At 36.4% G+C, this 22,185-nt stretch overlaps 1 protein-coding gene across 2 annotated transcripts in view; it reads left to right on the forward strand.

The window, feature by feature from the left end:
• The window catches only part of AK5 (adenylate kinase 5), a 105,362-nt gene that overhangs the window by 59,021 nt on the left and 24,156 nt on the right, over positions 1-22,185 (forward strand). The window contains exons 8-11 of one of the 2 annotated variants that reach the window (XM_026086866.1): positions 3,899-3,975; positions 9,932-9,937; positions 19,875-19,917; positions 21,050-21,094. In XM_026086866.1, coding sequence (XP_025942651.1) covers positions 3,899-3,975; positions 9,932-9,937; positions 19,875-19,917; positions 21,050-21,094 — 171 coding nt within the window. The remainder of the gene's footprint in view (positions 1-3,898; positions 3,976-9,931; positions 9,938-19,874; positions 19,918-21,049; positions 21,095-22,185) is intronic. The other variant, XM_026086867.1, reaches the window with a different exon arrangement.

Raw genomic sequence — 22,185 nt, forward strand, 5'->3', positions numbered from 1 at the left:
GCATTCAGGAAGAGCTAAGGGTGCACACCTTTTCAGACAAAGGGACATGCACCCAGCCTCAAAACACATGAAATATTTTATAGGACCAAACACATTATGGCCGTTGTGCCCCAGAGTTCTGGGGTACATTTCTGTGGTAGGAGTCACACACCTGTTATACAGACCTGCCCATAGTAGCTATCCTCTGCTAGCTTTGCATTACCAATCCTGTTTAATTCAGCTTGACAGCAACAAACAACACATAAAATACAACTGAAAAACACAACCTCATGGTTGTGGAAGGAAGCAACTGAGCACAGCCCCACATTGCCGTGGGGGTGGGCAGGTTGTTCTCTCCGATTGTCAGGCTTGGCAGAGGTCACTTCTGTCACACACACTGGTATCACTGTAACCACCCATTAATTCAACTCCAGTCTCTCCCTGCTGTGTTGTTGAATCCTTTTGGTCCCTAGCCAGACAGATCTTTAGGARCGGTGCTTTCGGTGTTAGGATACAAAGCCTAGCAAAACAGAGAGTGTGTTCCATCCGATATRCTGTTTCTTTTGTCAGCAACCTCCTCCTCCCTGGAGAGCTGGTTATTCAGTAAAGAAGTTAACTGATTTATTTTTTTAGTTGTGCAGTACTGTTTATAAAATCCTCTACTTTTTTCCCTAAGGAAAATACAGGGCACAAAACACCAAAGAGGTTTCCCTTACCTCAACTTTATGCATGCATTGAAATTGAAGAAGTATATTTCAAGTCAGAAATGTATCTTTTCAGATCAGGTATTTGCAAGCTATTTCTCCTTGGCAGTAGAGCTTTCAGGCATTTTGTTAGTTTAGAACAGTTGAATTTCCCCAATTAAAATTACTAAAGTTATTCAGATTATTTGAGATAGGTTCATAGAAGCACATGAAGGCTCTAACTGAAGCAAGAGCGTAGGTTCTCTGATAGATCCATCTGAAAGGAATTAGGACAGTTTAAGCCAGAAGACTTTCCTCTTAGTGGTAAATAAGTATTAAAATGTTTTATAGCCTAATTCTTAATGTGCAAGCTTATCAAAGGAAAAACAATGCACCTTGGACAGAGAAAACATAGAAACTTGCATATGATCAGCAGTTTTGTTGCCATAACACAAGACCTGCAGCATACAGACTCATTTAAAGCAGCAGGGCACATTCACTTCCAAACATTTTTAAAAGATCCTCCTCCTTTTCCTTAAGCATCCTGTGTTTCTCCTTTAATAGCTGAACAGGGCCACAATTTTTACATAATACATTGCTGATTGAAACTTGGGCTCAGAAAACCTGAGCAGAGTTTTGAATTATCCAGTCTTCCTAGCRTCCTCCGCTCAGTGTTATCCCTGTCCATAGCCTTGCCTACTGCCGTAATTACTGACTTCATTACCTTGTGATGCAACTATCTGACACACTTCTACTTCCACTTTTATTAGTGATTAGTTGGCAAGCCTGTTCTCCCCAGCAAGCCCTGTTTTAATAAGTTGTGTCCAAACCCAGCAAAATATACTCCCTCCAACAGCACACTGAGCTGGAAAGTAGCAGATTACTCATGCTGTGCCAGGGGTGTCACAGGTACTCTTACATGTTACCTCACTACTTCATCTTGCCCTGGGAACAGCCATTCACAACAGTCCATTTCCGGTAGGTTTGTCTTCAGGCACGTCAAGAAGAGCAGAGTGGTCTCTATTACCATTCAGTATGTGACAGTTGATTATGGTTTTTGTTAGTCTTCACTGAACCAGGAAGAGAAAGACATCTATTTTCAGTTTTCCTTGAATACCCCTCGGAAAAGAGTTAAGCTTCCCCAGGGAAACTAGTGTGCTAGTTCAAGATAAAAAGGCCTTAAAATCCTTGACCACATTAAAAATATATAACCATAATGACTTTTGTCACTTAAGATATATTATGCGTGAGTATTCATTTTCAGCCTGATTTTATGTGTAAGTTTGTGGCACCATATTTCTTACTGGCATACCTAGCTAGGAAGACATACTGCTCTTGGTAGTTAAGTGATAGTTAATCAAACACTTGTACAAAAGTGCCTTTTAAAATGATTGATGGTTCCAGGTAGGCCAGTGTTGGTGAAGACTGAGGCTTAGTTAAATTTTATTATGAACAATGACACAATGTTAGGAGGGAAATGTCAGCTGTGGAAAAAAAAAAAAAGTTTCTCTCAGCAGTTGAAATTCTTTTTGCTTGTGTATATCTTTTACAAACAAGTATTTTCAATAAAAGACCATAAAGTATATATACCAGAAAACATGCTGTATATGTACATGTGACATTCTAGGATAGCAAAAGTATAATCCCTTTCTATTATTTTTTATAGCAATCTGTTAAAGTATACAGGAACATTAGAGGCGGGGGGGAAAAAAACACCAGCAGATGGTGGACCCAAGTCTTTCCCTGGTGTCTTTTATGTAGTTTTCAGAATTGCATCAAAGATGTATTTGGCAGCAATTGTAATATGGATTGCAAACTAAGACACCCTAGAATCATCATCTCTACCAAGCTCTTTATAGTTTTAGTCATCATGACATCCAGTTCCTCTCCTCTGTTCTCGGTTATGTTTCATTCACCTACATAGATTATTACTATGTAAACTTTAAGAACAAACAAAAGCAGATGATACTTAAACGCATCTGGCATAAATTGAACTGCAAAATATATTGATAGTGCTTAGTCCAGAGAGCTGTCCGCACAAGCATCTCTAATGGGGAGAAAACCATCTCCAGGTCAGCAGTAGTCTTAAAACTATGTAGCCATAGTGCCTATGCTTTCCAAAAAAAAAAAAAAAAAAATCACACCAGGTTTAGACACAGCAGTAACCCACGAGGGAGGGAGTTGTTTCCTCTTCCTCATCAATAATCTTGTCTGACTGGGGACAGCAGGACACAAAACAAAGCACATCTTGTRGGTCCCCTGGTGCTTCCTATTGCTCCTCACATGAAGATAGTGACTGGGCTCACCTGTGGCTGCTGGCTGGTTACAACTTATAAATGTACCCAAGACAGACCACAGCTCATACCCCAAGACTGAGAGGGAGCCCTGTGTGTCCTTACCATTTTTTGTTATTCTAACATAATATTAATGATGCTGTGAAAAAATACCTCTACAGTCACATGCCTATTGACATTTTAATACGTGTTGAATACTTGCACAATTTGATTTAGGGCTGCACCATCTTGGGCATGGGAAACTGTTTCCTTCCTCATTGCCTAGGAGTGAGATAATCTGCATGAGGTGATGTTGCTAAAAAGCAAATATGATGTCCAGACTACATCCTTGTTACATTTGGATGGAAAGATTATTAGTGGCTAATTCTCCCATGCTGGTTTCAGCAATGACTTCTGCAAGACTTGCTGGTGCTGCCACAGGAAGATGATGAGGAGCAGGGGCAGAACAGGGGCCAGAGCCACACTGTCACCTAGGAAAGGGATGGGGTGGGAAGGGGGCTGCTGCTGGCGAAGCATCTGCTACTTTGGTCCCCCATCAACATCACTTCAGGATCTGTATCTGCTAATCACTAATTAATCAGTATTTCCTTTCTCCTTCCTAAGCATGGCCTGTATTCTCCCCTAAGCTCAGATCCTGGTGGCAGTTTTACAATTGCAGGTCATGCTAAGCAGAACACCATGCCCAATAAATTTGCAATCTAGCTGAAATAATATACCATTTAGTTTAATTGTTCTTTATTAAGATTTGTGGTGTCTTTTATGGATGCTTTGAAGGCTTTGTTAATGGAATAGCACTCACACAGGTATTCTACCACATCTGAATAATTCCTTGGATCACAGGTTTTGCATACATACAGACAATTGGAAATGTTACAGTATTCTGTCACATAAAGTGAAAATTTCCAATCTGTTTCTGAAATCTAATCTCTTTTCTTATTTTAGGGCCAAATGAACTTGACTGCAGTCTGATTATGGATTCTGGAGATACTCTTTACACAGAATTTGACTTTGAAGACCAGGTAATTTTCCTTCTCCCTCTCTCTCTCTCCACATATAGATACGGTCTCTCTCTAGACATTTTTCTAGATATGTACCATACTATACAATTTGTCTGAGCAAGATGGCTGAATTAAGTGTAGCTAAGCATAAGTGCTTTAAAGTGCTGTATTAAATAAATGTGTTATACACACGTAAATTTCTGGTTATGAGAAAAGCCATTACTTTGCATCACTGAGTTTTGTTTATGAACATTACAATATTGATAAATGTTGGCAAACAGTCGTTGGAATGTGCTGTAAGTTTACTGTATATTTAAGAAGAGGGAGTAAAACAATCTTCAAAAGGCATGAAAATACAAAACAAAAAATGTGGAACTCAACTAAAACCAAATCAAACATTCTCCCCTTGAAACAGAGAAGTGTTTATAAAAAGAAAACAACAACAAATGATTATGGTGTATTGAAGCTAACTTTTCTACTCATCCTATCCCATCCCCATCTAAGAATTAAATTGAGATAGCACTTTGCTTATATGTAAGAAATAACGCTGGAGAGAGTTTCCTATCCCAAGCCATATATGAAAAGGAGAGGGACAGCATGTTTTAGCAGGGATGTTGCCTTATCTACCTCTTCTGGTCCTGGGAACAATAATAAAAATATTTGTATGTGGGCTACAGCCTGTCAGAAATACAGGTCTGTACTATAGTTAAGATAAAACTGTATGTGAGCTGAAGAATAGCCTGAATACTGTGCTAATAAGCATTAAAAGACTGATTTATAATTAAAAAGACCGTTTCTTTCTAAAGCCTGTTACACTGCTGTATTTAAGATTGGTGTTTTTGCATATTTAATACATTGTTCCCTGTAAAATTTTAAAACTAGTGAAGAAATCAGAACCAAGAGAACTGGATTTTCATTCAGTATCATACATTCATGTACTGGTTTCCTTTTACAGTGTTCAATGCAACACTTTGTCCTTTATTTCAGTTTGGCTTTTTGTCAAGCAGACAGCTCGCCTCTGTCTCGTAATCCCATTTTAAATCCCATTCTTTCATAAATCCTTCTTAAAACACTTTCTACCCTAGGAAATTCTCCTAAATTTCTTTTCATCTTTGTCTTGACTGTACAGAATTGTGCTCTCAGTGCAGGAGCAGCTCTTTCAGATCCCGTAAAGCAGAGTGTAATGTAAATTATGTTTAGATTATGCTGATACTCCATTTTGCATTTCTAATGACAGAAATATGTACTTTTGGCAGAGATTGAACACTGAAGAAATTACACTCTTTGTTCACAATGTTTGAAATGCTGTTAAAATACTAAGTTTTAATTACAGAATAATATTAACATAAAGAAATATGTGGAAATTATACTGATTTGTACTTTCAAACTATATGATTCATTGACGGTACAGTGCACAGTCCATAAAAGCACTGACTCTAGGTTTGAAGTAGGATGCATTTGGTTCTTGCATGAAGTTAAATGGAGAAGACTAAGATGGGTCCTTATTGTCTTTATCAATAGCAAATATTTCTTCTGCCAGATGTAGTGGTTAGCTTTTCCTGTTATTTTGCCAGAGCAACACATTGCCATTCTGGCAAGAATGCAATACTGTTATCAAACAGAGAAGGAGAAATTAAGTAAAAACAGTACTAAAAACCATTCAGTCATAAAGAGAATAAATATGAAGTGGCTGACAGTGGCTGTCTTCAGCTGCAAGTAGACATCATCAACACTTACTGGTGAAATTTTAAAAAATGTAAACATTTCTATTATTAATATTTTCAAACCCATTTTGTGTGAGATATTTTGTACAAATATAAAGAAAATATAAAGGAGAAAGCAATTGCAACCAAAAGCATTTACCATTTAAATTTTGGAATATTACATCCAGAAGCAGAGAAGATTAGCATGCACTTATAATACCATCTAGGTACTCAGTCTGAAAAACAATGTTAGAAATTACTCTCAGGCAGAAAAGATCGATAACTAAATGCAGGAGTGAAGAATTGCTTGCATTCAAAACTTGAGCTCATTCTGACTGTGGCAGTGATTTAATACTCCCGAGATTTACCGCATGCTGTTTACGAATTGTGTGAAGCACCAACAGCCTTTACGCTGAGAATCTCAAGTGGAAAGGGAATGCATGTCTGGGTACAAATGTGTCATGCAGTGATGTTATTGCATAGGAAATCTGTCATGAGAATGTGGGGGATAAGAAGGCTGGTTTCTAAGCAACCTTACACAGCTGAGCTGCTAAAATGGTTGAATTTTAGCAGAACATCTTGGTAGCCACTAAACAAGAGGAGTTGGAGGTTACAGAAGTACAGAGCATGTTGTTTTCACTGAAGACAAAGCCACAGCTGGGGATGAGTAGCACTTGGCACAGCTGAAACGGATGTACACAGATACCTTTGCATTTACTCATACTTGGAATGAGCCAGGAAAATCTCCAGTGTAAACTAAGCCGGCAAAGAATTATCAGAGTTCTTCAGACATACACCACTTCTCCCAGAATAACCTCTCTTACTGGCAGGCCGTAACAAGGAGAATGAGTGGTGGTGTTCCAACTATTGACGTAGTCATCACATCACCCAGAAGTTCTCCAAAATATAGCAAAGTTGCTTTAAGAAACGCTTTCTATATATCATTGAAACAATGCAAAGCAACACTAGCGTGGGCTAAGATCTGGCTTTTCTGGAAGGGTAGATCGAATTAAAACGTAATTTAGAAAAGGCTTGAGCTTTGTGTTACACATATTATAAATGAATGTACAATTAAATTGTTTTCAACTGGTTATGCATGAATGCTTCAGAGCTAGAACACTTGTAATCACTAAGTCTGCACTGAAAGTCTGAATCTGCTCACTAGGTCTAAGTCTGCACTATACTGAAAAACAAGAGGGAAATACACACTTCAGGGTTGGATGTTTTTTGGGGAGGGAAATTTCTTCAATCTCCAAGAATTAATTTACCATTCCTGTTCAGATCTTTAACTGTCAGATGTAAGTGCCTCTAACAGTGCCTCTCACTCAGAATGTTTTGTGGTAGAATTGGCCAAAATTTCCCTTGGTAGCATTCTCTACCGACTTTTTAGAGGATCATGACTTGATTGAAAAAAACAAAGCACAGTAAGCTAATAAGTTTCAGGTATTTCCTCCTATACTAAGACACCAGGAATGTGTTTGTGGCCACTCATTTTTGGGTGCAACAGGATAGCTTCTGACAGAGGAAATAAATGTATTTTATAGAATAATCTCAATTTGCAGAATTCACTTTCATGACTAGTGCCTGTTTGGTTTAATAAGGATTGTCTTTTTTTGCTGGAAGGCTCTCAAGCATGATACAGGTTTTCACTGCTCACTGTGTTCATTTATGCTTGCTATTCAATTCCTTGGCTTTGCCAGAGATGCTGTCAATATAATGCCACTTGATTCCAGAGTTCAGACAAGTTTTATCTTTAAGAACTGGATTTTTAAATTAGAAACCTACCATTTGGCTTATTTCAAGTGCATTCAGGCCAAAAGGGAGCGTTAAAAAATTGGCATCACTGAATCCTATCAAAGACTTCCTGAACAAAAGAGCATCCGGTTATTTTCTTGTGAAAACAAGGCTTTCAAGGCAACTCTAGCCAGTCTGAGGAAGAGTTAGACTAATTAAAGAAGAACACTCCTCAAACAAGTAGCAATAAAACTAGATACCTTTAAAATTTGGGAAACATGATAATAAAGGTAATAAACTGCAGGTAAACTTCAAGTAAAAACCTTAAAAAATACTTAGCCTCATCTAATCTTTTTCTTCAGGGTATATTTCATATCTACAAAACATGCAAACACATTTTTGTGCCTCAGAGGAAATTACCGATTCATAACTGAGGTATTTCCCTGCCCCAGTGTCAGACCAGATTTACTTACGCAATTAGGTGAATGTAATTAAAGATGTAAATGGCACATGCAAAGGCGAGATTGCCATTTTTTTTTAATTTATTTGGCCCAAGTATGTCAAAGACCTAAGAAAAGCAGATGTAAAAAAGACTGAAAGAGAATATAAGGTTTTCTATTCAGCAGTGACAAGCCATCTATTGAATTAAGCAAATTGCATAACCCGATCTTTGCTGCAAGCGCGGAATGTTTTATAATTAGAAAATGTGACAGCTCACTTGAAAAGCAGCAAGCAAAACCAAAATGAAGTGGAGGAAAGAAAGCCCTCAAACACATTTACACTCATTCTAATGAGAGGAAACAAGCTCTTGATTAAAAGTTGTTGCCGTGTGGTGACAATTCCTCTTACAGCTCACTGTCACTTCCCACCCAGAACACATAACAAGCGCTTCTTTAGAGGAGCAGGAAAGAGGAACTTTAAGTGAACTGATGAAAAGCAGACTCCACTGCTACCAAGACTATAACAACATTTCCAGCCTGACTGATTATTATAGCCTGAAACTCAAATGGTAAATATTCAGTGTAGACAATCAAAAGTCCCTGAAAGACTTTTCAATACAGAAGCAGAACCAAAATATTCCTAAAATAGGGGGCAGCAGCAAACTGGAAGCCTCATTTAACTAAAGCTGTCTGGATTGAACCAAAGACCACTTTCCTCCATTTACTCTGTTTTGTACTATTCACATTGTTTGGCCTCTGGTTTCTCTGCATCTGGAAGCTTCAATCCAAAGAACTTATTTAGCACTTCAGACAAAGTGCTTCAGGTCTGTGTTTCAGTACGACAAAGAGCAAACTGCACATCTCCGTTAGCAAGAGAAGTTTTCCTTGGAACTTCTAAAGCTACCTTTCAAAATCAGACAAACACTGATTGAATTATTTAAGAGAAGGCTGGGTCAGACGTAGATTATACTGTGATATTTTAATCATGTACTTTGCTTGAGAACATAAGGAGCTTTTAGGGGGAAAAAAAGCATAATGCAGTATTAATTATTACAAGTTTAGCTTAGTAAAATGACCATGAGTATCCAGAAGCCCTTTGGGCTTGTAACCCTTAACATATTTGTAGTGTGCCTTTCTCTTTCACTGATAGGCAGTGTTATCACTTTGAATTGCAGATTCTGGTTCTACAAGGAAACTGGTTAAAAGCTGGAGCATGTGGTAGAAAAGGAAAGAGACTCTTGAAGTAACTCAGAGAAGGATTGTGTGACTCTGTCCCCTCACGTTCATTTTTGCTAAAGTGCACAGAAAGGTGGAGTCCAATCTAGTTTAAGGGTTTTGACAAAAAGAGATAATGTAAATGAATCCAAGTAGATGAAAGTGCTTGAGAGGTAGGCCTAACTACGGAGAAAAGATGTTTAATAGAAATGTACCGAAGTCAATGAACAAGCTGTTCGGTTCATGTTGCCATGGAAACTGTCCTATTAAACTCTAAAAAAAAAATCAGACTAGAAACAAAGTACTACAGTTTGCCTGTTACAGAGTGCTCCCTTAATAAGCTCAAAAGCAAGTGTGTTTTGGTGCTTCTGTATCATTTTTGTAAGTTTTGAAGAATTATCTGTTTCAAAGTCACCATTATACGCTGTAGTAAAAGCTTTTGAAAGAAAGCCTGCTGCTCTGGTTTCCCGATGCAAATCACAGTGAAAGGGGCAAACAAAATTGCCATAGACTCATTCTGCTTATTTTCTTTGGAATTCCAGAAGGAGTTGTTTGCTCCTCGTTTCATAGACATTATCTGGCTTTGCTTTCTAATGTTACACATATTAGGGGGGACTGAGTTGCCAAAGGTTAGCTGAAATCCTTGCATCCCATTTCTTTTTTTCTGCCTGTGACCCAGAAGTTGCTGTCTGTGGCTGTTGTGGGCAGTACAGGGCACTTCAGTTCCCCCTCAGTGGGGGCTCAGTTACAGGAGGGTGAGCTCATGTGGGTTACTGGGGATTTCAGCATCAGCACAGCATCGGTCTTCAAGATGTGCTGCTTTTATGCTCTGCTGGATACTTTTGCGGTAATTTAGGAAGCCCTTCTCTGTGACTTGTTTGGAAGGTGCTTGTAGAACAAAGCATTGTAATTTATAGTATTTCACCCTCATCTTCTTAGGCACTACCACCAAGATAGCATACCCCCTTCCTTTCCTTAGCCTAGCGTGTCTCTCTGCTGGCAAACTAGAGGCTTTATCCCATTATGCACAAAATACAACTTTGCAGCTACAGTTACAAGTTCTACCGTGTCTAACTTTTACACGTCTAGTTTTACAGCCCACAGAAGCTCTAAAATTCATGGGGAATATCAGGCATCAGACACATTTGAGGTGTATAGGGTCCACATCAAAATATTTCACATTGCACGTAAAGCTGATAAAGAAATGCAAAGGTGTATCTTAAATCCCACCTCTCTCCTGGATTTAGGCACCTTACTCAGGGCTTTGGAAAGGTTCCATTCACACAGCCCAGCACCCCTGAAGATTGGTACCAAACCCTTTATTTCAAAACATATGTAGCAACAACTTCTATATTTTAAAGCACTGAAGAAACATYTTTTTGTAAAAAATATTAATATTTATTAACAACTGTCAGAATACATACGGTGAATCTGTACATTTACATTTTAAACTGCAGCGATTGCAAAGTTGCTGTTTTACTAGACTGAGTACGAAATTGCTCTTCGGATATTTTATTCATATTATATTGAAGCAGCAGGATGGCTTCTTTGGGTACAATGCAAACCCTTTAAAATAATCCTCTATATATTTTCCCAAGATTAGTATTTGTTACCATGTTCCTCTTAACCACTCCCCCTCCATATGTTTCCCATTTTCTGTCTTTATCTTTGTTATGTATTCCATAATTGTGCAATCAACTCTAGTTAATATGGGCTTAAATTCTGGTCATAGGGTATGAGGCCTGGTTTGTTCAATAGTTTATTTAAGAGATCAGTGGAGTGTTTCTTCTCATCATTAAAATCCCTCTTAATAGATAAAATCTTTGTAAGTACTGTAGATATTATTTATTGACAGTTATAAAGTCACATAATAAACAGGTATGGTGGTAAACCCAGAATATGCTTGGTCAAAAATTACACTGAGAAAGTCTTTGAGCGTTAAACTTTGAGCAGCTCTATCAACTTGTGTCTTAATGTCAGTAAATCATAGGATTTGAGGCCACATACTGGCCTCATTTTACAGCACCCTATTCTCATCGTCCTCTGTGCCAGGATCTTTCAGGCGATGCTCTACTTACATATTCAAATGGTCTGCTCTCGTTAGGTGCCTTTCTTGGATCTGCGTTTCCTCCCTCTTTCTCCCTGCTGCAGTTGTGTGTGTTAATGTGTACGTGTCTGCCTTTTCTAAGCGGTCAGGGCATAGCAATTCCAGCAGCCCTTACACACTGTCTGAAGACCTGATTATCTGCCACACAAGGAAACAGCACCTACTCATTTTCTCAAAGCCATCCTGAAACTAAACCTCTTTCTCTTTTTTTCACTTGCAGTGCTAAATTATGCTTGATAAGTTAAAGAACAGAGGCTTATATCAAACACATTACTGTATAAAATCTTGGACAAATGCTGCAATACCCTGGGTTACACTGGGTTAGGATTAAAAAGAGCTTGGAAGGGGAATAAGTGATAGAAGATACATTTCTGGGCATAGTGCCAGTTGTGGACATACTTAATAGAGGACAAATGCTTACAGAATGAAATAAAAGAATACTTGCATCTTAAAGAAAATTAAGTGTCCTTAGAAAGCCCAGGAGATTACAAGTGAAAGTTACATTCTGCCCTTGACTCCTTTGGTGTTTATAATCTTACGGCCACTTTGAATTCCTGGCCTTCGTGGGTTTGCTTCACAACCTTAAAGTTCTGCTTTTCAAAGTGGATCGGTATTTTTAGGTCTCTTAGAACTGTTCTGTTCTACTTCAGTGTGAAAATGTAAAAAGACAGTATATGACCTTATGAAATGGACTGTCTGAATCAATGAGAGGTTTTTTTTAAAATGAACTCACAGGACTTTGGAGTTTGAACACCAGGTTTGAAAGCCCTAGACCATGATGCTATGTGAGAAAGGCTCCTTACTTAGTACTTCTTTAATCAAATGCAGAACCTTAAAAATTATGTATGTTATACCTATCTGCAGAATTCCTAGTAAGTCTTACACCTGCAAGTTGAATCCTCTTCTTTTCCTTTATATTGCTTTTAGTGGGCCTTCACCTCCTTTAGGCTAGAGAGAATTGTATATGAGTCTGCAAGCCAGCAACCAGTTCCACCTCTTGCTCACTTTCAAGAGCTTTTCACTTTTCCATTTCTACTGAACATTTGTGTTTGAATTTTGCCCACTCTGTCTTAGCTTTTCCATTCTGTCTCACTGTTTTCCTGTTGATATTTATTTTTTCCTCCATTCTCATGATTATCAACCCAGCCTCAGAATTTAGTGTCTTCACATTCCTGCTGTGCTGTAGTCCTTCTTCCACATTGTTACAGTAAAATAAGACCTTTCCTTGCATAAAGTCTTTTGGTGCTTTCCTGTATTTAAAAATAACAATAAACCCTGTGACACCTTATTTTCAGGGCTAATCCCAGTCCATATTAGTGTTTTATATGAGGAAAACACTTCTTGAACATTCAGTTCTTCCAAAAGATGGAATTACTGAATTCCACTATAGTTGAATCTTATCAAAGCATTTGTATCTTTGCACCACAGTCTTACTGGAAATTTAATTCAAACTGGCCTGCAGAAAAGCCTCTTCCATCTAAAGCAAAAAGRAACTGAATTCCAGCCTTTAGAAGGCAATGTTAAGCAATAATGTAATAGTTTAGGGCAGGCACAGTGCCAGTGGTGTATGATTTGAGGGATGCCTTCATTATCATTGTCATTAGTGGTCTGAAAACAGGAGCTAAGCAGCACTTTAAATTTGCAGTTGAAATGCACTGTAAGGTTCCCTGCTGCACTTTTCTCTGCTGCAGTGGCTTAATGTAACATGAAGCCCCCTGGGAGAATTTATACTATGCAGCATAAATACTACACACAGAGAAGAGTCATTTAAGCAGTGGTGGTGATTTACAGAAAAGAGGAATACTAAATGAAAAAATAGTAGTAACTTCTGTGGAGAATCTTGTAGGTATTGGGTACATTTTATAACAATAGATTACTGATAAGTAGCTTGGAACTGTACATGACAAAGTATTTGAGAATGAACAATAGATAATAACTGTGCATGGAAAATATGGATTAGATTATTTACTTACATTTCTCTCATAGGCATTTAGGCAGTCTTGCAGCAAGTCCAAAGTATTATTCAGGGCTAGAATGTCTTCGAAACACAACAACATTAAAAAAAGAAAAAAACACAACACACAGCAGTTCTTCTTCAAATCAGATATAATGCTGGTCTCTCTAGTCCAGCCTTTTAACCCAATATACAAATTGCAAATGAAGTATCTGATTTACCAGAACACTCCTTGCTGCTCTGGTCATGCAAAAAGCTGCTACCCTGCTGACAAGGGTGTTCTTACCACGTCTCTTGATTAGTAAGATTGTCCTTAAAAGTTAATTTCTTTAAATTTTTTCTAGCTTGATAATGTCTTCAAATCAATATGAATATAAATAAGGTTTGCTTTGATTTCTTGCTTATTAATCACATGTGGTTTTTCAGTCATTAAAAGGCTACAGAAGTTACCAGAAAACCTAACCCCTCACACTACAACAGATTGTAATTTTCCTCCTCTGAATTAGTGATATGTACTCTCATTTATACTATCAAGACACAAAAATAGAAAAATCTCAAAAAACAAAACAAAAAAACCCTTGCATATCCTTATGAGTCAGATATACATGATCTTGGTTTATAGGTGTTAAAAACAACTTAATTTCCATCTCTGTATTGCTATTGATTTGTCCTCTTTTGAGAACTGAAAATAAGATTTAATTTGAAAGAAAAACAGAATCTTGTCTTTGCTAGAAGCCTAGTAAAAGGGAATCATAGGCATCTAATAATCTGTTAGCGTTTTGTAGATGCAATTACAAAACTAATTTTTTAATATTATCTGCACTTTCAGATTCTATGCACTCCAAACAATCACCATAAACAGTATTACCCAGTTCTCATCTTAATTACTATTAGTCCCTTTTGGCACCAATATCTCCGTTCTGCTGAGTGGTATGAACTGTATAAGAAGATATGCCTTTTGGGGAAAGAAAAGCCTTGATGTCTAAATGTATTCATTCATTCACTGTAACTTATCTTATTTACACATATTCATTAGTTCTGGACCAGGGCAGAGCAACCCCTGCTTTCCAGAAACCTACTTCAATGTTCAGCTTGCAGAAAGCAGCTCAGCCTCAAAAAGTGATTTGAATCGTAGATCAAATTTAATGGCAAGCAACTGTATGGTTCATAAAATCTCTTCCCAGGGACCATTGACCCTACATAAAACCTTTGACTAACACATTTTATCTCATCAAAACCAAACATTTGCTCTTACAGAGAGAAAATGGAAATTTAGAAGACTGACAAATACCACAGCTGAGCTTTGACTAGCTACAATATTTTCATTCTGATATTTAACTTTGCCTGGTTATCGCTTGCTTGGGGTCTTTACATTTCACAGGCTGAATGCAGACATACTGCATGTGCAAGAACACCACTCCATGACACTAAGTTTTTATAAGTAGGGGCTGCATATATCTAATCTGAAAGACTATCCTCTATGATTAGATACATGCCTATTAAATCCAGTTGCAAACACATGTCAAACTCTAAAACCACACAGACTGCGACAGACTGGACTATGCTGAAGCAGAGAAATTGTGTATCTAGATGATACTTAACAGTCGTCTCATACTGCTTTTTGATTCCTTAAACTATTCTTAATCAATGAGAAGTTTATTTAGTTGACAACTAAAGTTGATTTTAAGGGTACTAGGTGTAGAAGCATCATCTGCAAACATTTGAGATTTAATTTAATACTACTTTATTAAGGAATAAGAATTCAAAGTAAATATACTGCAAGCTAAAAAAGTGGGAGTGGAAATCTAAATCTTAAACCTGGCTCAGCTTCTATAGAGAAGTGTGCCCTCTTGGAGAAATCACCTTATCTCTCTGACAAAACAGAAATAATGCCCTTGTCTCTATTCCCAAAAGAAGTACAGGGAAGATTCATGTGAAAGTGTGATGTTCTTTGTAGAAATAAAATGTTACAGGAGTACAAGTGTTTTGCATACCTAACAATAGCAAAGAGAGAAATATACTACTACAGCATCCTGAGAAAGCAATGATTAAATACCTGCATCCGCATCAAAGGAATGCTGATGAGATCGCTGTGATAAAACTACATAGTCAGTTCTTTCCCATACATTCTATTGTATGAATTATGTCATTTTGTATTAAAGTTACATTTGTATATGCTGCATTTTTTTTACTTAAACATTAAGTTAAATTCTCAGCAGATATTTTCTTGTCAGAGAAACATTTAGTCTTTGTTTAAATAATTTGTGTCTAACATCCTCCTTTGCATATTTACATTCTCAAATTCAATCTTGAAAATTGAGCGTAATTTTAGGCAACAGTCATACTGCATTTTCAGTTCAGTCTCATTTAGTCCTCTGGTGAGGAATTCAGCATGCAGAAAATGCAGAGGAAAGGAATAAGGGGAAAAAAAGGATAGGGTTTCCTAAAACAAGGGAAATAAGCAGTAGAATACAGAAGCAGAAGGTATTCACTTTTATTCTCTTAGTCTGCTACAGATTTTTAATTAGATTGAAGTGCACTGATATATTGCAGAAGTGCTGAATGATCTTTTTTTTTTCCTCCAAGGACTTCACAAACATAGTTAAATGTATTTTTCCCCCTTTTACAAACTGGAAGTTGTCAAAGTCAAAGGCATAGAAGAGTGTTCCTGAAAAGATGATGTACTTTTTTTTTCCTGAAAATGATGTACTTCTTTTTCTTTAAATATCAAATGTTACCTTAGATGTGGTATTTAAATAAATTATTTTTAAGTGACGTTTTTGCACATTTTAATTGAATTCCAGTTTCTATCAAAAGGTTGCTTGACACCAACCATGAAAGAAAAATTAATTATCTGGTAGACAAGAAGTGATTCATCTACCTTTTACAAACCTAACATATAAAGTTCAGAATTTGAAAAAGGAGATTATACTAAATAATGAGATTTGTATAAGGAGAGTATTTCCAGTAAAAGCATATTAAGCTCACTTTAAGTGTGGCAAAGTAACATGTACAATGTTAGCGTACCTTTTCTTTAGAAAAATAATTWAAAAAAAGAGCAAATGAAAAGTAAAACAAATTATGAAACAAGACTTTCTTACTTGATGACTTACATTCTACTTGAACTCAACAATTTAAAAATCAATTCACTCAGTTCCGAGTCTTATTTGTGGCTCATTATAATAAAGCCTTGTGCATTTTATGCCATAAGTAACTTTTGCATAATAAGACTTTTTCCATTAAGCCTAGGAGTACTGAAGCTCATAACTGCCAGGGCAACACAGAGATATTTTTGGCCTTATTACCTTCTGGTTTTGAAATATTTGTGGTTTGCTCACAGAACTGCCAGCGTTGTTCAGTATGATAGTTATGTTTGCAGAAAATATTTAGCTAATAACATGCAAATCGCCTTGAGAGTCAGATCTACCTTTTTGAGTGTCCTGCTGCTTTTTTTAGTTCTCAGAGGAAAGGGTAGAAAGAAGCCAAATGTGAAATCACTTTTAAATTCAATATTATCCATTCCTGTAATAATTATAGACTGGTTTACTTGCTGGAGCACGAGATAGAATATTCCTTCTAGTATTTGCCATCAGCAATGATTAGCACTTGATGATCTGGTTGTATGTAGAAATGCCCAGTCCCTCTTCTTAGTCGCAGTATATTTTTGGCCTCAGTGATTTCCTTTAGCTGTTTATTCACAGCTGAATTCCTCCTGGAATTAAATATATACATATATATACATACACACACACATGTATATATATGTACACACACATATTTAATTCCAGGATATATGGATACATATATATACACACACATAGGATGTGTATATATACACATACATATATAGAGAGATATTCCTGTTTGAGATTTTGAAAAGTTCTATGTCTTTATTTCATTGAATACTGTTCTGTTAGTTCACTACAGAGGAATTACTGTTCCATAGAGAGTTATGTGTCACTTCATTCATATTACTGTAATTGTTCTCACCATGGGAAGGATAGTATAAATACCCATCATTCACATGCAAGTTTTTCATTCCCTAATTAATCAGGCTCACTGAAAAAAATACTCTCTGTATTTTCCAACTGTGACAGCAGCTGTAAAGAATCTCTTAGTGTACCATTTTTGTGTATTGTGTAGATCGATTGGTTGGTTACATGGTCAGCTGTGCCCCACTAATTGATAGGTTTCCAGACAATATTTGTAGGACTGTTACCTGGCTTCAAAGGCAGCTGAAATACAGATTACCCACCTTTCTTCAGAGCTGATTAGCTATAAGATTAATGCTGTCCTCACCTCGCTGTCAACTAAATGGAAACAGCTGTCCCAAGAATACAGCAGCTGTTCTGCTGCTAAATCTGCTCTTAAAAGTCCAGCTCTTCACCCAGATCAGCAGAGAAACTGGCTGTACTTTTGGGGAGATAGAAGGAAAGGGATGAAGGGTTCTTAGTACAGTTTAGATATAGAATAGTGAAAATCATGTAGGACTACCTTAGCATCAAAACCAGCTTCATTGTAGTCCCAGTTTTTTAATTTACTCCTCCTGACTCTTCTCACAGCTTCCCTAGAGTCCAGGGTTTCAGGGCATCTTTCCTTGTAGCTGGGTGCTGTTCAGTTCTGTGTGAATAAAAGTTTTGTAGAATGACTTAAATTCTCTGAAATATGAGAAGGCTTATTTTGGCATATACCTTCAGTGGGACAGTAGTGCCATTCACATGAAGCTGCGTTCTGAAGTGCTTTCTAAAATGATGAAACATATTTGAAAAATCTGAAAAAATTTAATTCTTTTGAAAGAATATTTCTGCACCTGAAAAATGAGCAGTTATAAATATAAATAGTGTATTTTGATGTTCTGGGTTTTGGCCAATGTCACTGTAACATTCGCTGTTTACCTGCTTTGGGGTTGTAATTAGTAGAATTCACTCTAATGGCCTTTCATAACACTTCATCCTTATATGAACCTGGCTATGGCTTGTCAAGTAAAAAATGCCTATAGCTTATTTATCTTCACTTCTGACTCTAGTTTTTACATGTTTCAGCCCAAAAAATTACAGCTGCTCCTGATTTAAACTTCCCTTTATTATCACTTGCTGCCCTCAGCAGCCCACCAGGGTTACTGATGCAATTTTATTCTTCAGTTATAGGGGATAACAAAGAGCATTATTTGAAAGGGTAGAAGTAATGCTGCTTTCATTTGAACATAATGTAAATTTGTGAATGTGATCATGATTTTTGAAAGAAACCTTACCTTAAACTTACATTTTGTGCCCAAAGTGATTTGCATTCATAAACTTTCAAAGTCATGATAAGAAACAGAACCTAAAAATCAGACTTTTAATATGTAACACATATTTTGCAGGGTCAAAAGATTTATTATATTATGGCATCAAAAAAACCCCAACCAAATGCATACCCTCACACCCTCATACCCAATATGCAGGATTGAAAATGTCACCTGAGTTGTAGGGAAGAAATTAATCTCTGATTTTCAGATAACTTCTGAAATACTCTCCTGCAAACCTTGCAAATTCAACTGCTTTTTTATTTTATTTTTTTTTAAGATGGCAGCTCTACTACTACAGTGTAATAGGCTGAGAATTACTATGAATCAAAAAAATGAAAGTGTTCTATCTAGTCAGTGTAATGGTCCTCCAGTCTGTAATCAAGAGTACTTGTATTTTGGGGATAATGGGAACAGAATGAGAAACCTGCAGGTGTAATGCAAGAGCCTTATAAATAGAGCGGCCAGTAGATTTCCCATTCTATTCACCACTGCTGTTCATCTCACTTAATCTATTCATATAGCAATACACATTTCTAACCATGACTATTGCTGACAGTGTACTGAAACAGAAGTCCAAAGAACTAGAGTTTGATAGCCATATGCTAGTATTGAACATAACTCTATGAACTACAGCTGTGTATTTATTTTGGGAGGACTAGTTTAATGTACTGATACTATGCACTCATATGATGGGCGTGTGTTACTCTCGATGCTGTTATCGACATTTTATAGAATACATGATCTGAATGTTTTGACACTATGTAACTTGGACTATGTCCAGCATATGTATAATTCTTATTTATAAACCAGCAAAGAATTCCTACTCTGACACTCTTGCTGACCGGTATTCACAATTCTTAGTTCATAATACTATACAGTACATGACAAAATAATTCTAAATGCCCAAGCATCAGGGGGGAAGAAACAACACCACCACCACCAACAACAAATCAAGTTACCCATTTCCCTGGTGTAATCACTCTTCGAAATTCAGCAGCCCTCATTACAAGTTGTAGCTTGCATTGCATTCTAAGGGTCAACAAATTCAGATTGATTTAGATCAAAGACTAATTTCATCTTTCTATTATATTTCACTACTAGAATTTACTATGATGTTACCTTTCCACTGTTAACAGTTTATCATTCCACATTTACTGTGGAAGCAATTCAATGTGCACAATCATTGCCTATATAATACGCTAGCACTGTACAGCTGGAAACAAACGGTCAAAGCTGTTCCTCACAATGATAGTATGGCCCAGTTAATCTTCTCGTATTATCCTGGGTTCTCCATTCTTATGTTCTACAGAGTGAAACAATATTAACAGTGTTCCTGTGACACTTAACCATATCTCAAGATATATTAAAATTAAGAGGTTAGAAGGTGGAGAAGATACTAAGACATACAAATAAACAGATATAAGAAGAAATGCAAACTATGCAAAAAAACATTTCAGTTTATCAATTGCTTAATTAACAGGAGGAAGACCAGTCAAGTTTTTCTTGTTATGAGAGCACAGGAGGTAAGTTTCATTTTTAGTATAAACTTGCATTTTAATTTTGAAACCTTTGATTTCCACTTCTGTAAACTGAATCCATACTGAATACTGTAAACTGAATTCATAATGTGAAAGTTGTGTCAAACTATATTTTATCATGTGAATTCTCTGAACATACATTAAGGCATATAAAGGGATATTTCTATACTGTTTGGGCCAGTGGATCCAAAATTATTAGAAAAGTGTTACTATTAATCAGCATTAAATCTGATAGGTGTTTTCAGAAATTGGTAATTATGAAAAGCTTGTTGGAAGGTATGAGCTGCTAAGATTGTAAGAGAAATTTAAGGATTAATGAACAGCTTTTACACCTAATGATATTATATAGTGAAATTTATAGATGCTTGTATGTACCAAAAATTATAAAAAACAAAATATGTAGTTAATGAGTGTATGTTGTAAGTGGTTAAGTCAAAACCATAATAAAATGCAAGCAGGCTCAGACATTGCAAGATATCCTTCTATATTGGTATAACATAATCAGGACAAAGACTGGAACTTAGACTAGAAGGATTTTTTTTTTTTTAAAATACAATTTCAGTAAAAGGCAGAGCTTTAGTAAGCACAGTAGTTTTGGTGCTAAAATGACAGTAATACCTGGATTTCAGTTGAGATATGGCTGAAATTAAGACTCAGGTGAATTTAAGACAACGTCTCTTAGGTAGCGCACAGCTTATAAAATCGGAATGGAATATGACCACACTTCTGTATCTATTTTAATCCAATTGTCTATTCAGAGAAAAATATAATAGCTCAGAAGACATGTTATTACATCAAGATGCATCTGCTTCTCATTTTTTATTGATTTTATTTATTTTTTTAAACTGATGTGCGTATGCAAGGTCTAATTTTCAAGTAAAATATTTTTATCACAACTGCACTGACAACTGCAAAGCTGTGACAAAAATAAGCTTATGGATAACAGTTCCTTTTGAAATGCAGAGCACTAGCAGAAAGTAAGTCTAGTTTAAAAAACAAAATAAAAAACCCCACACAGATGACTTTGCAGGAATATTATTCAACATAGAGTGTGAAAGGTAGATAAGATTAAAATGAGTAGCTGTTGCTAACTAAAAGATTTTTATTATCATTTTAGATTTTGCAGAAGATCTGAGGAAATCAAACATCTTTTTTGTGGTTGGTAAGTAGGAATCTTGATATAAAACTGCTCCAATTGAACATTCACGTGTCGTTTCGTATGCTTTTGCATCAAGCAGAGTTTTTCTGAATAACTTTACAATATAGAGCAAGAGCAGTAAGTTTCCTAGGGCCTAAGGACAGATACACAAACATGTACATATACATTGTTTTATGCATTCTTTTCCTAAGAGAAAACGTGACTTCTGAAATTAGTCATAAATGAATGGAAGTTTCATTCAGAGTTCAAGAGATATCAAAAAATATACCAAAAGACAGCATGTTTATGTGCTATACTTCTAGCTCATCCTGTCTTATACCAAATACAAGTACACTCAATTTATTGAGGACCTATGTTGTGTGTGATAGATTTGAAAAAGTAAATTGGATTTCTGAACAGTTCGCTGGAGACTTCTGTTAAAGGGAAAATACATAATAATTAATTCTCAATCTTTAAACAAACTGTAATTCCATATTTACTGGAGTAGATCTTCCTGCTGTTTGTTTCAGTGACAAATTTTCATTCTCTCTGCCTCACATATCTTACTGGGAAATTATATTTAGGTTTGTACAAACAGCTAGATTTAAAAAAAAAAAAGTGTAAAGAAGCTGAAGGAACTTTGCCTCTTAAATTGTCCATGCTAAGGCATATTTTTCACCATTTACTGTTCCTTCATTTTTAAGGGGTGGATTTTAATTTCCATATATAAAATTGTGTAGACTATCCATTAGTCATCTTCTATCTTAAAACTCAAAACTCACCTCTTCCGAATATATTTCTGCTGTTAAATCCATCTCAGACTTTCTATTAAATGCTTTATAGGAGCATAGAAAAATTCTGCTTAATCAAAAAATACAAGTTTTCTTCACAGAAACTGTTACAATGGAAAGCCTCAATTCTGCAAACATGGGTTTCTTGTCAACTTTATACTTCTTCCTCAGACACCCCCCCAAAAAAAACAGAACAAAACAAACCCCACCTCTTAAAGTCGGATGTGCAGAGCAAGGGTATATTTTTCTGGATTTTGCTCTTTTGATTTGACCAAGAGATGGGAGATCTCCACAGTTGCTCTGCGATTGTGATCTCTGGCTGAG

Source organism: Apteryx rowi, unplaced genomic scaffold (assembly GCF_003343035.1).
Source record: "Apteryx rowi isolate R43461 unplaced genomic scaffold, aptRow1 scaffold_7, whole genome shotgun sequence".
Lineage (NCBI taxonomy): Eukaryota > Metazoa > Chordata > Aves > Apterygiformes > Apterygidae > Apteryx > Apteryx rowi.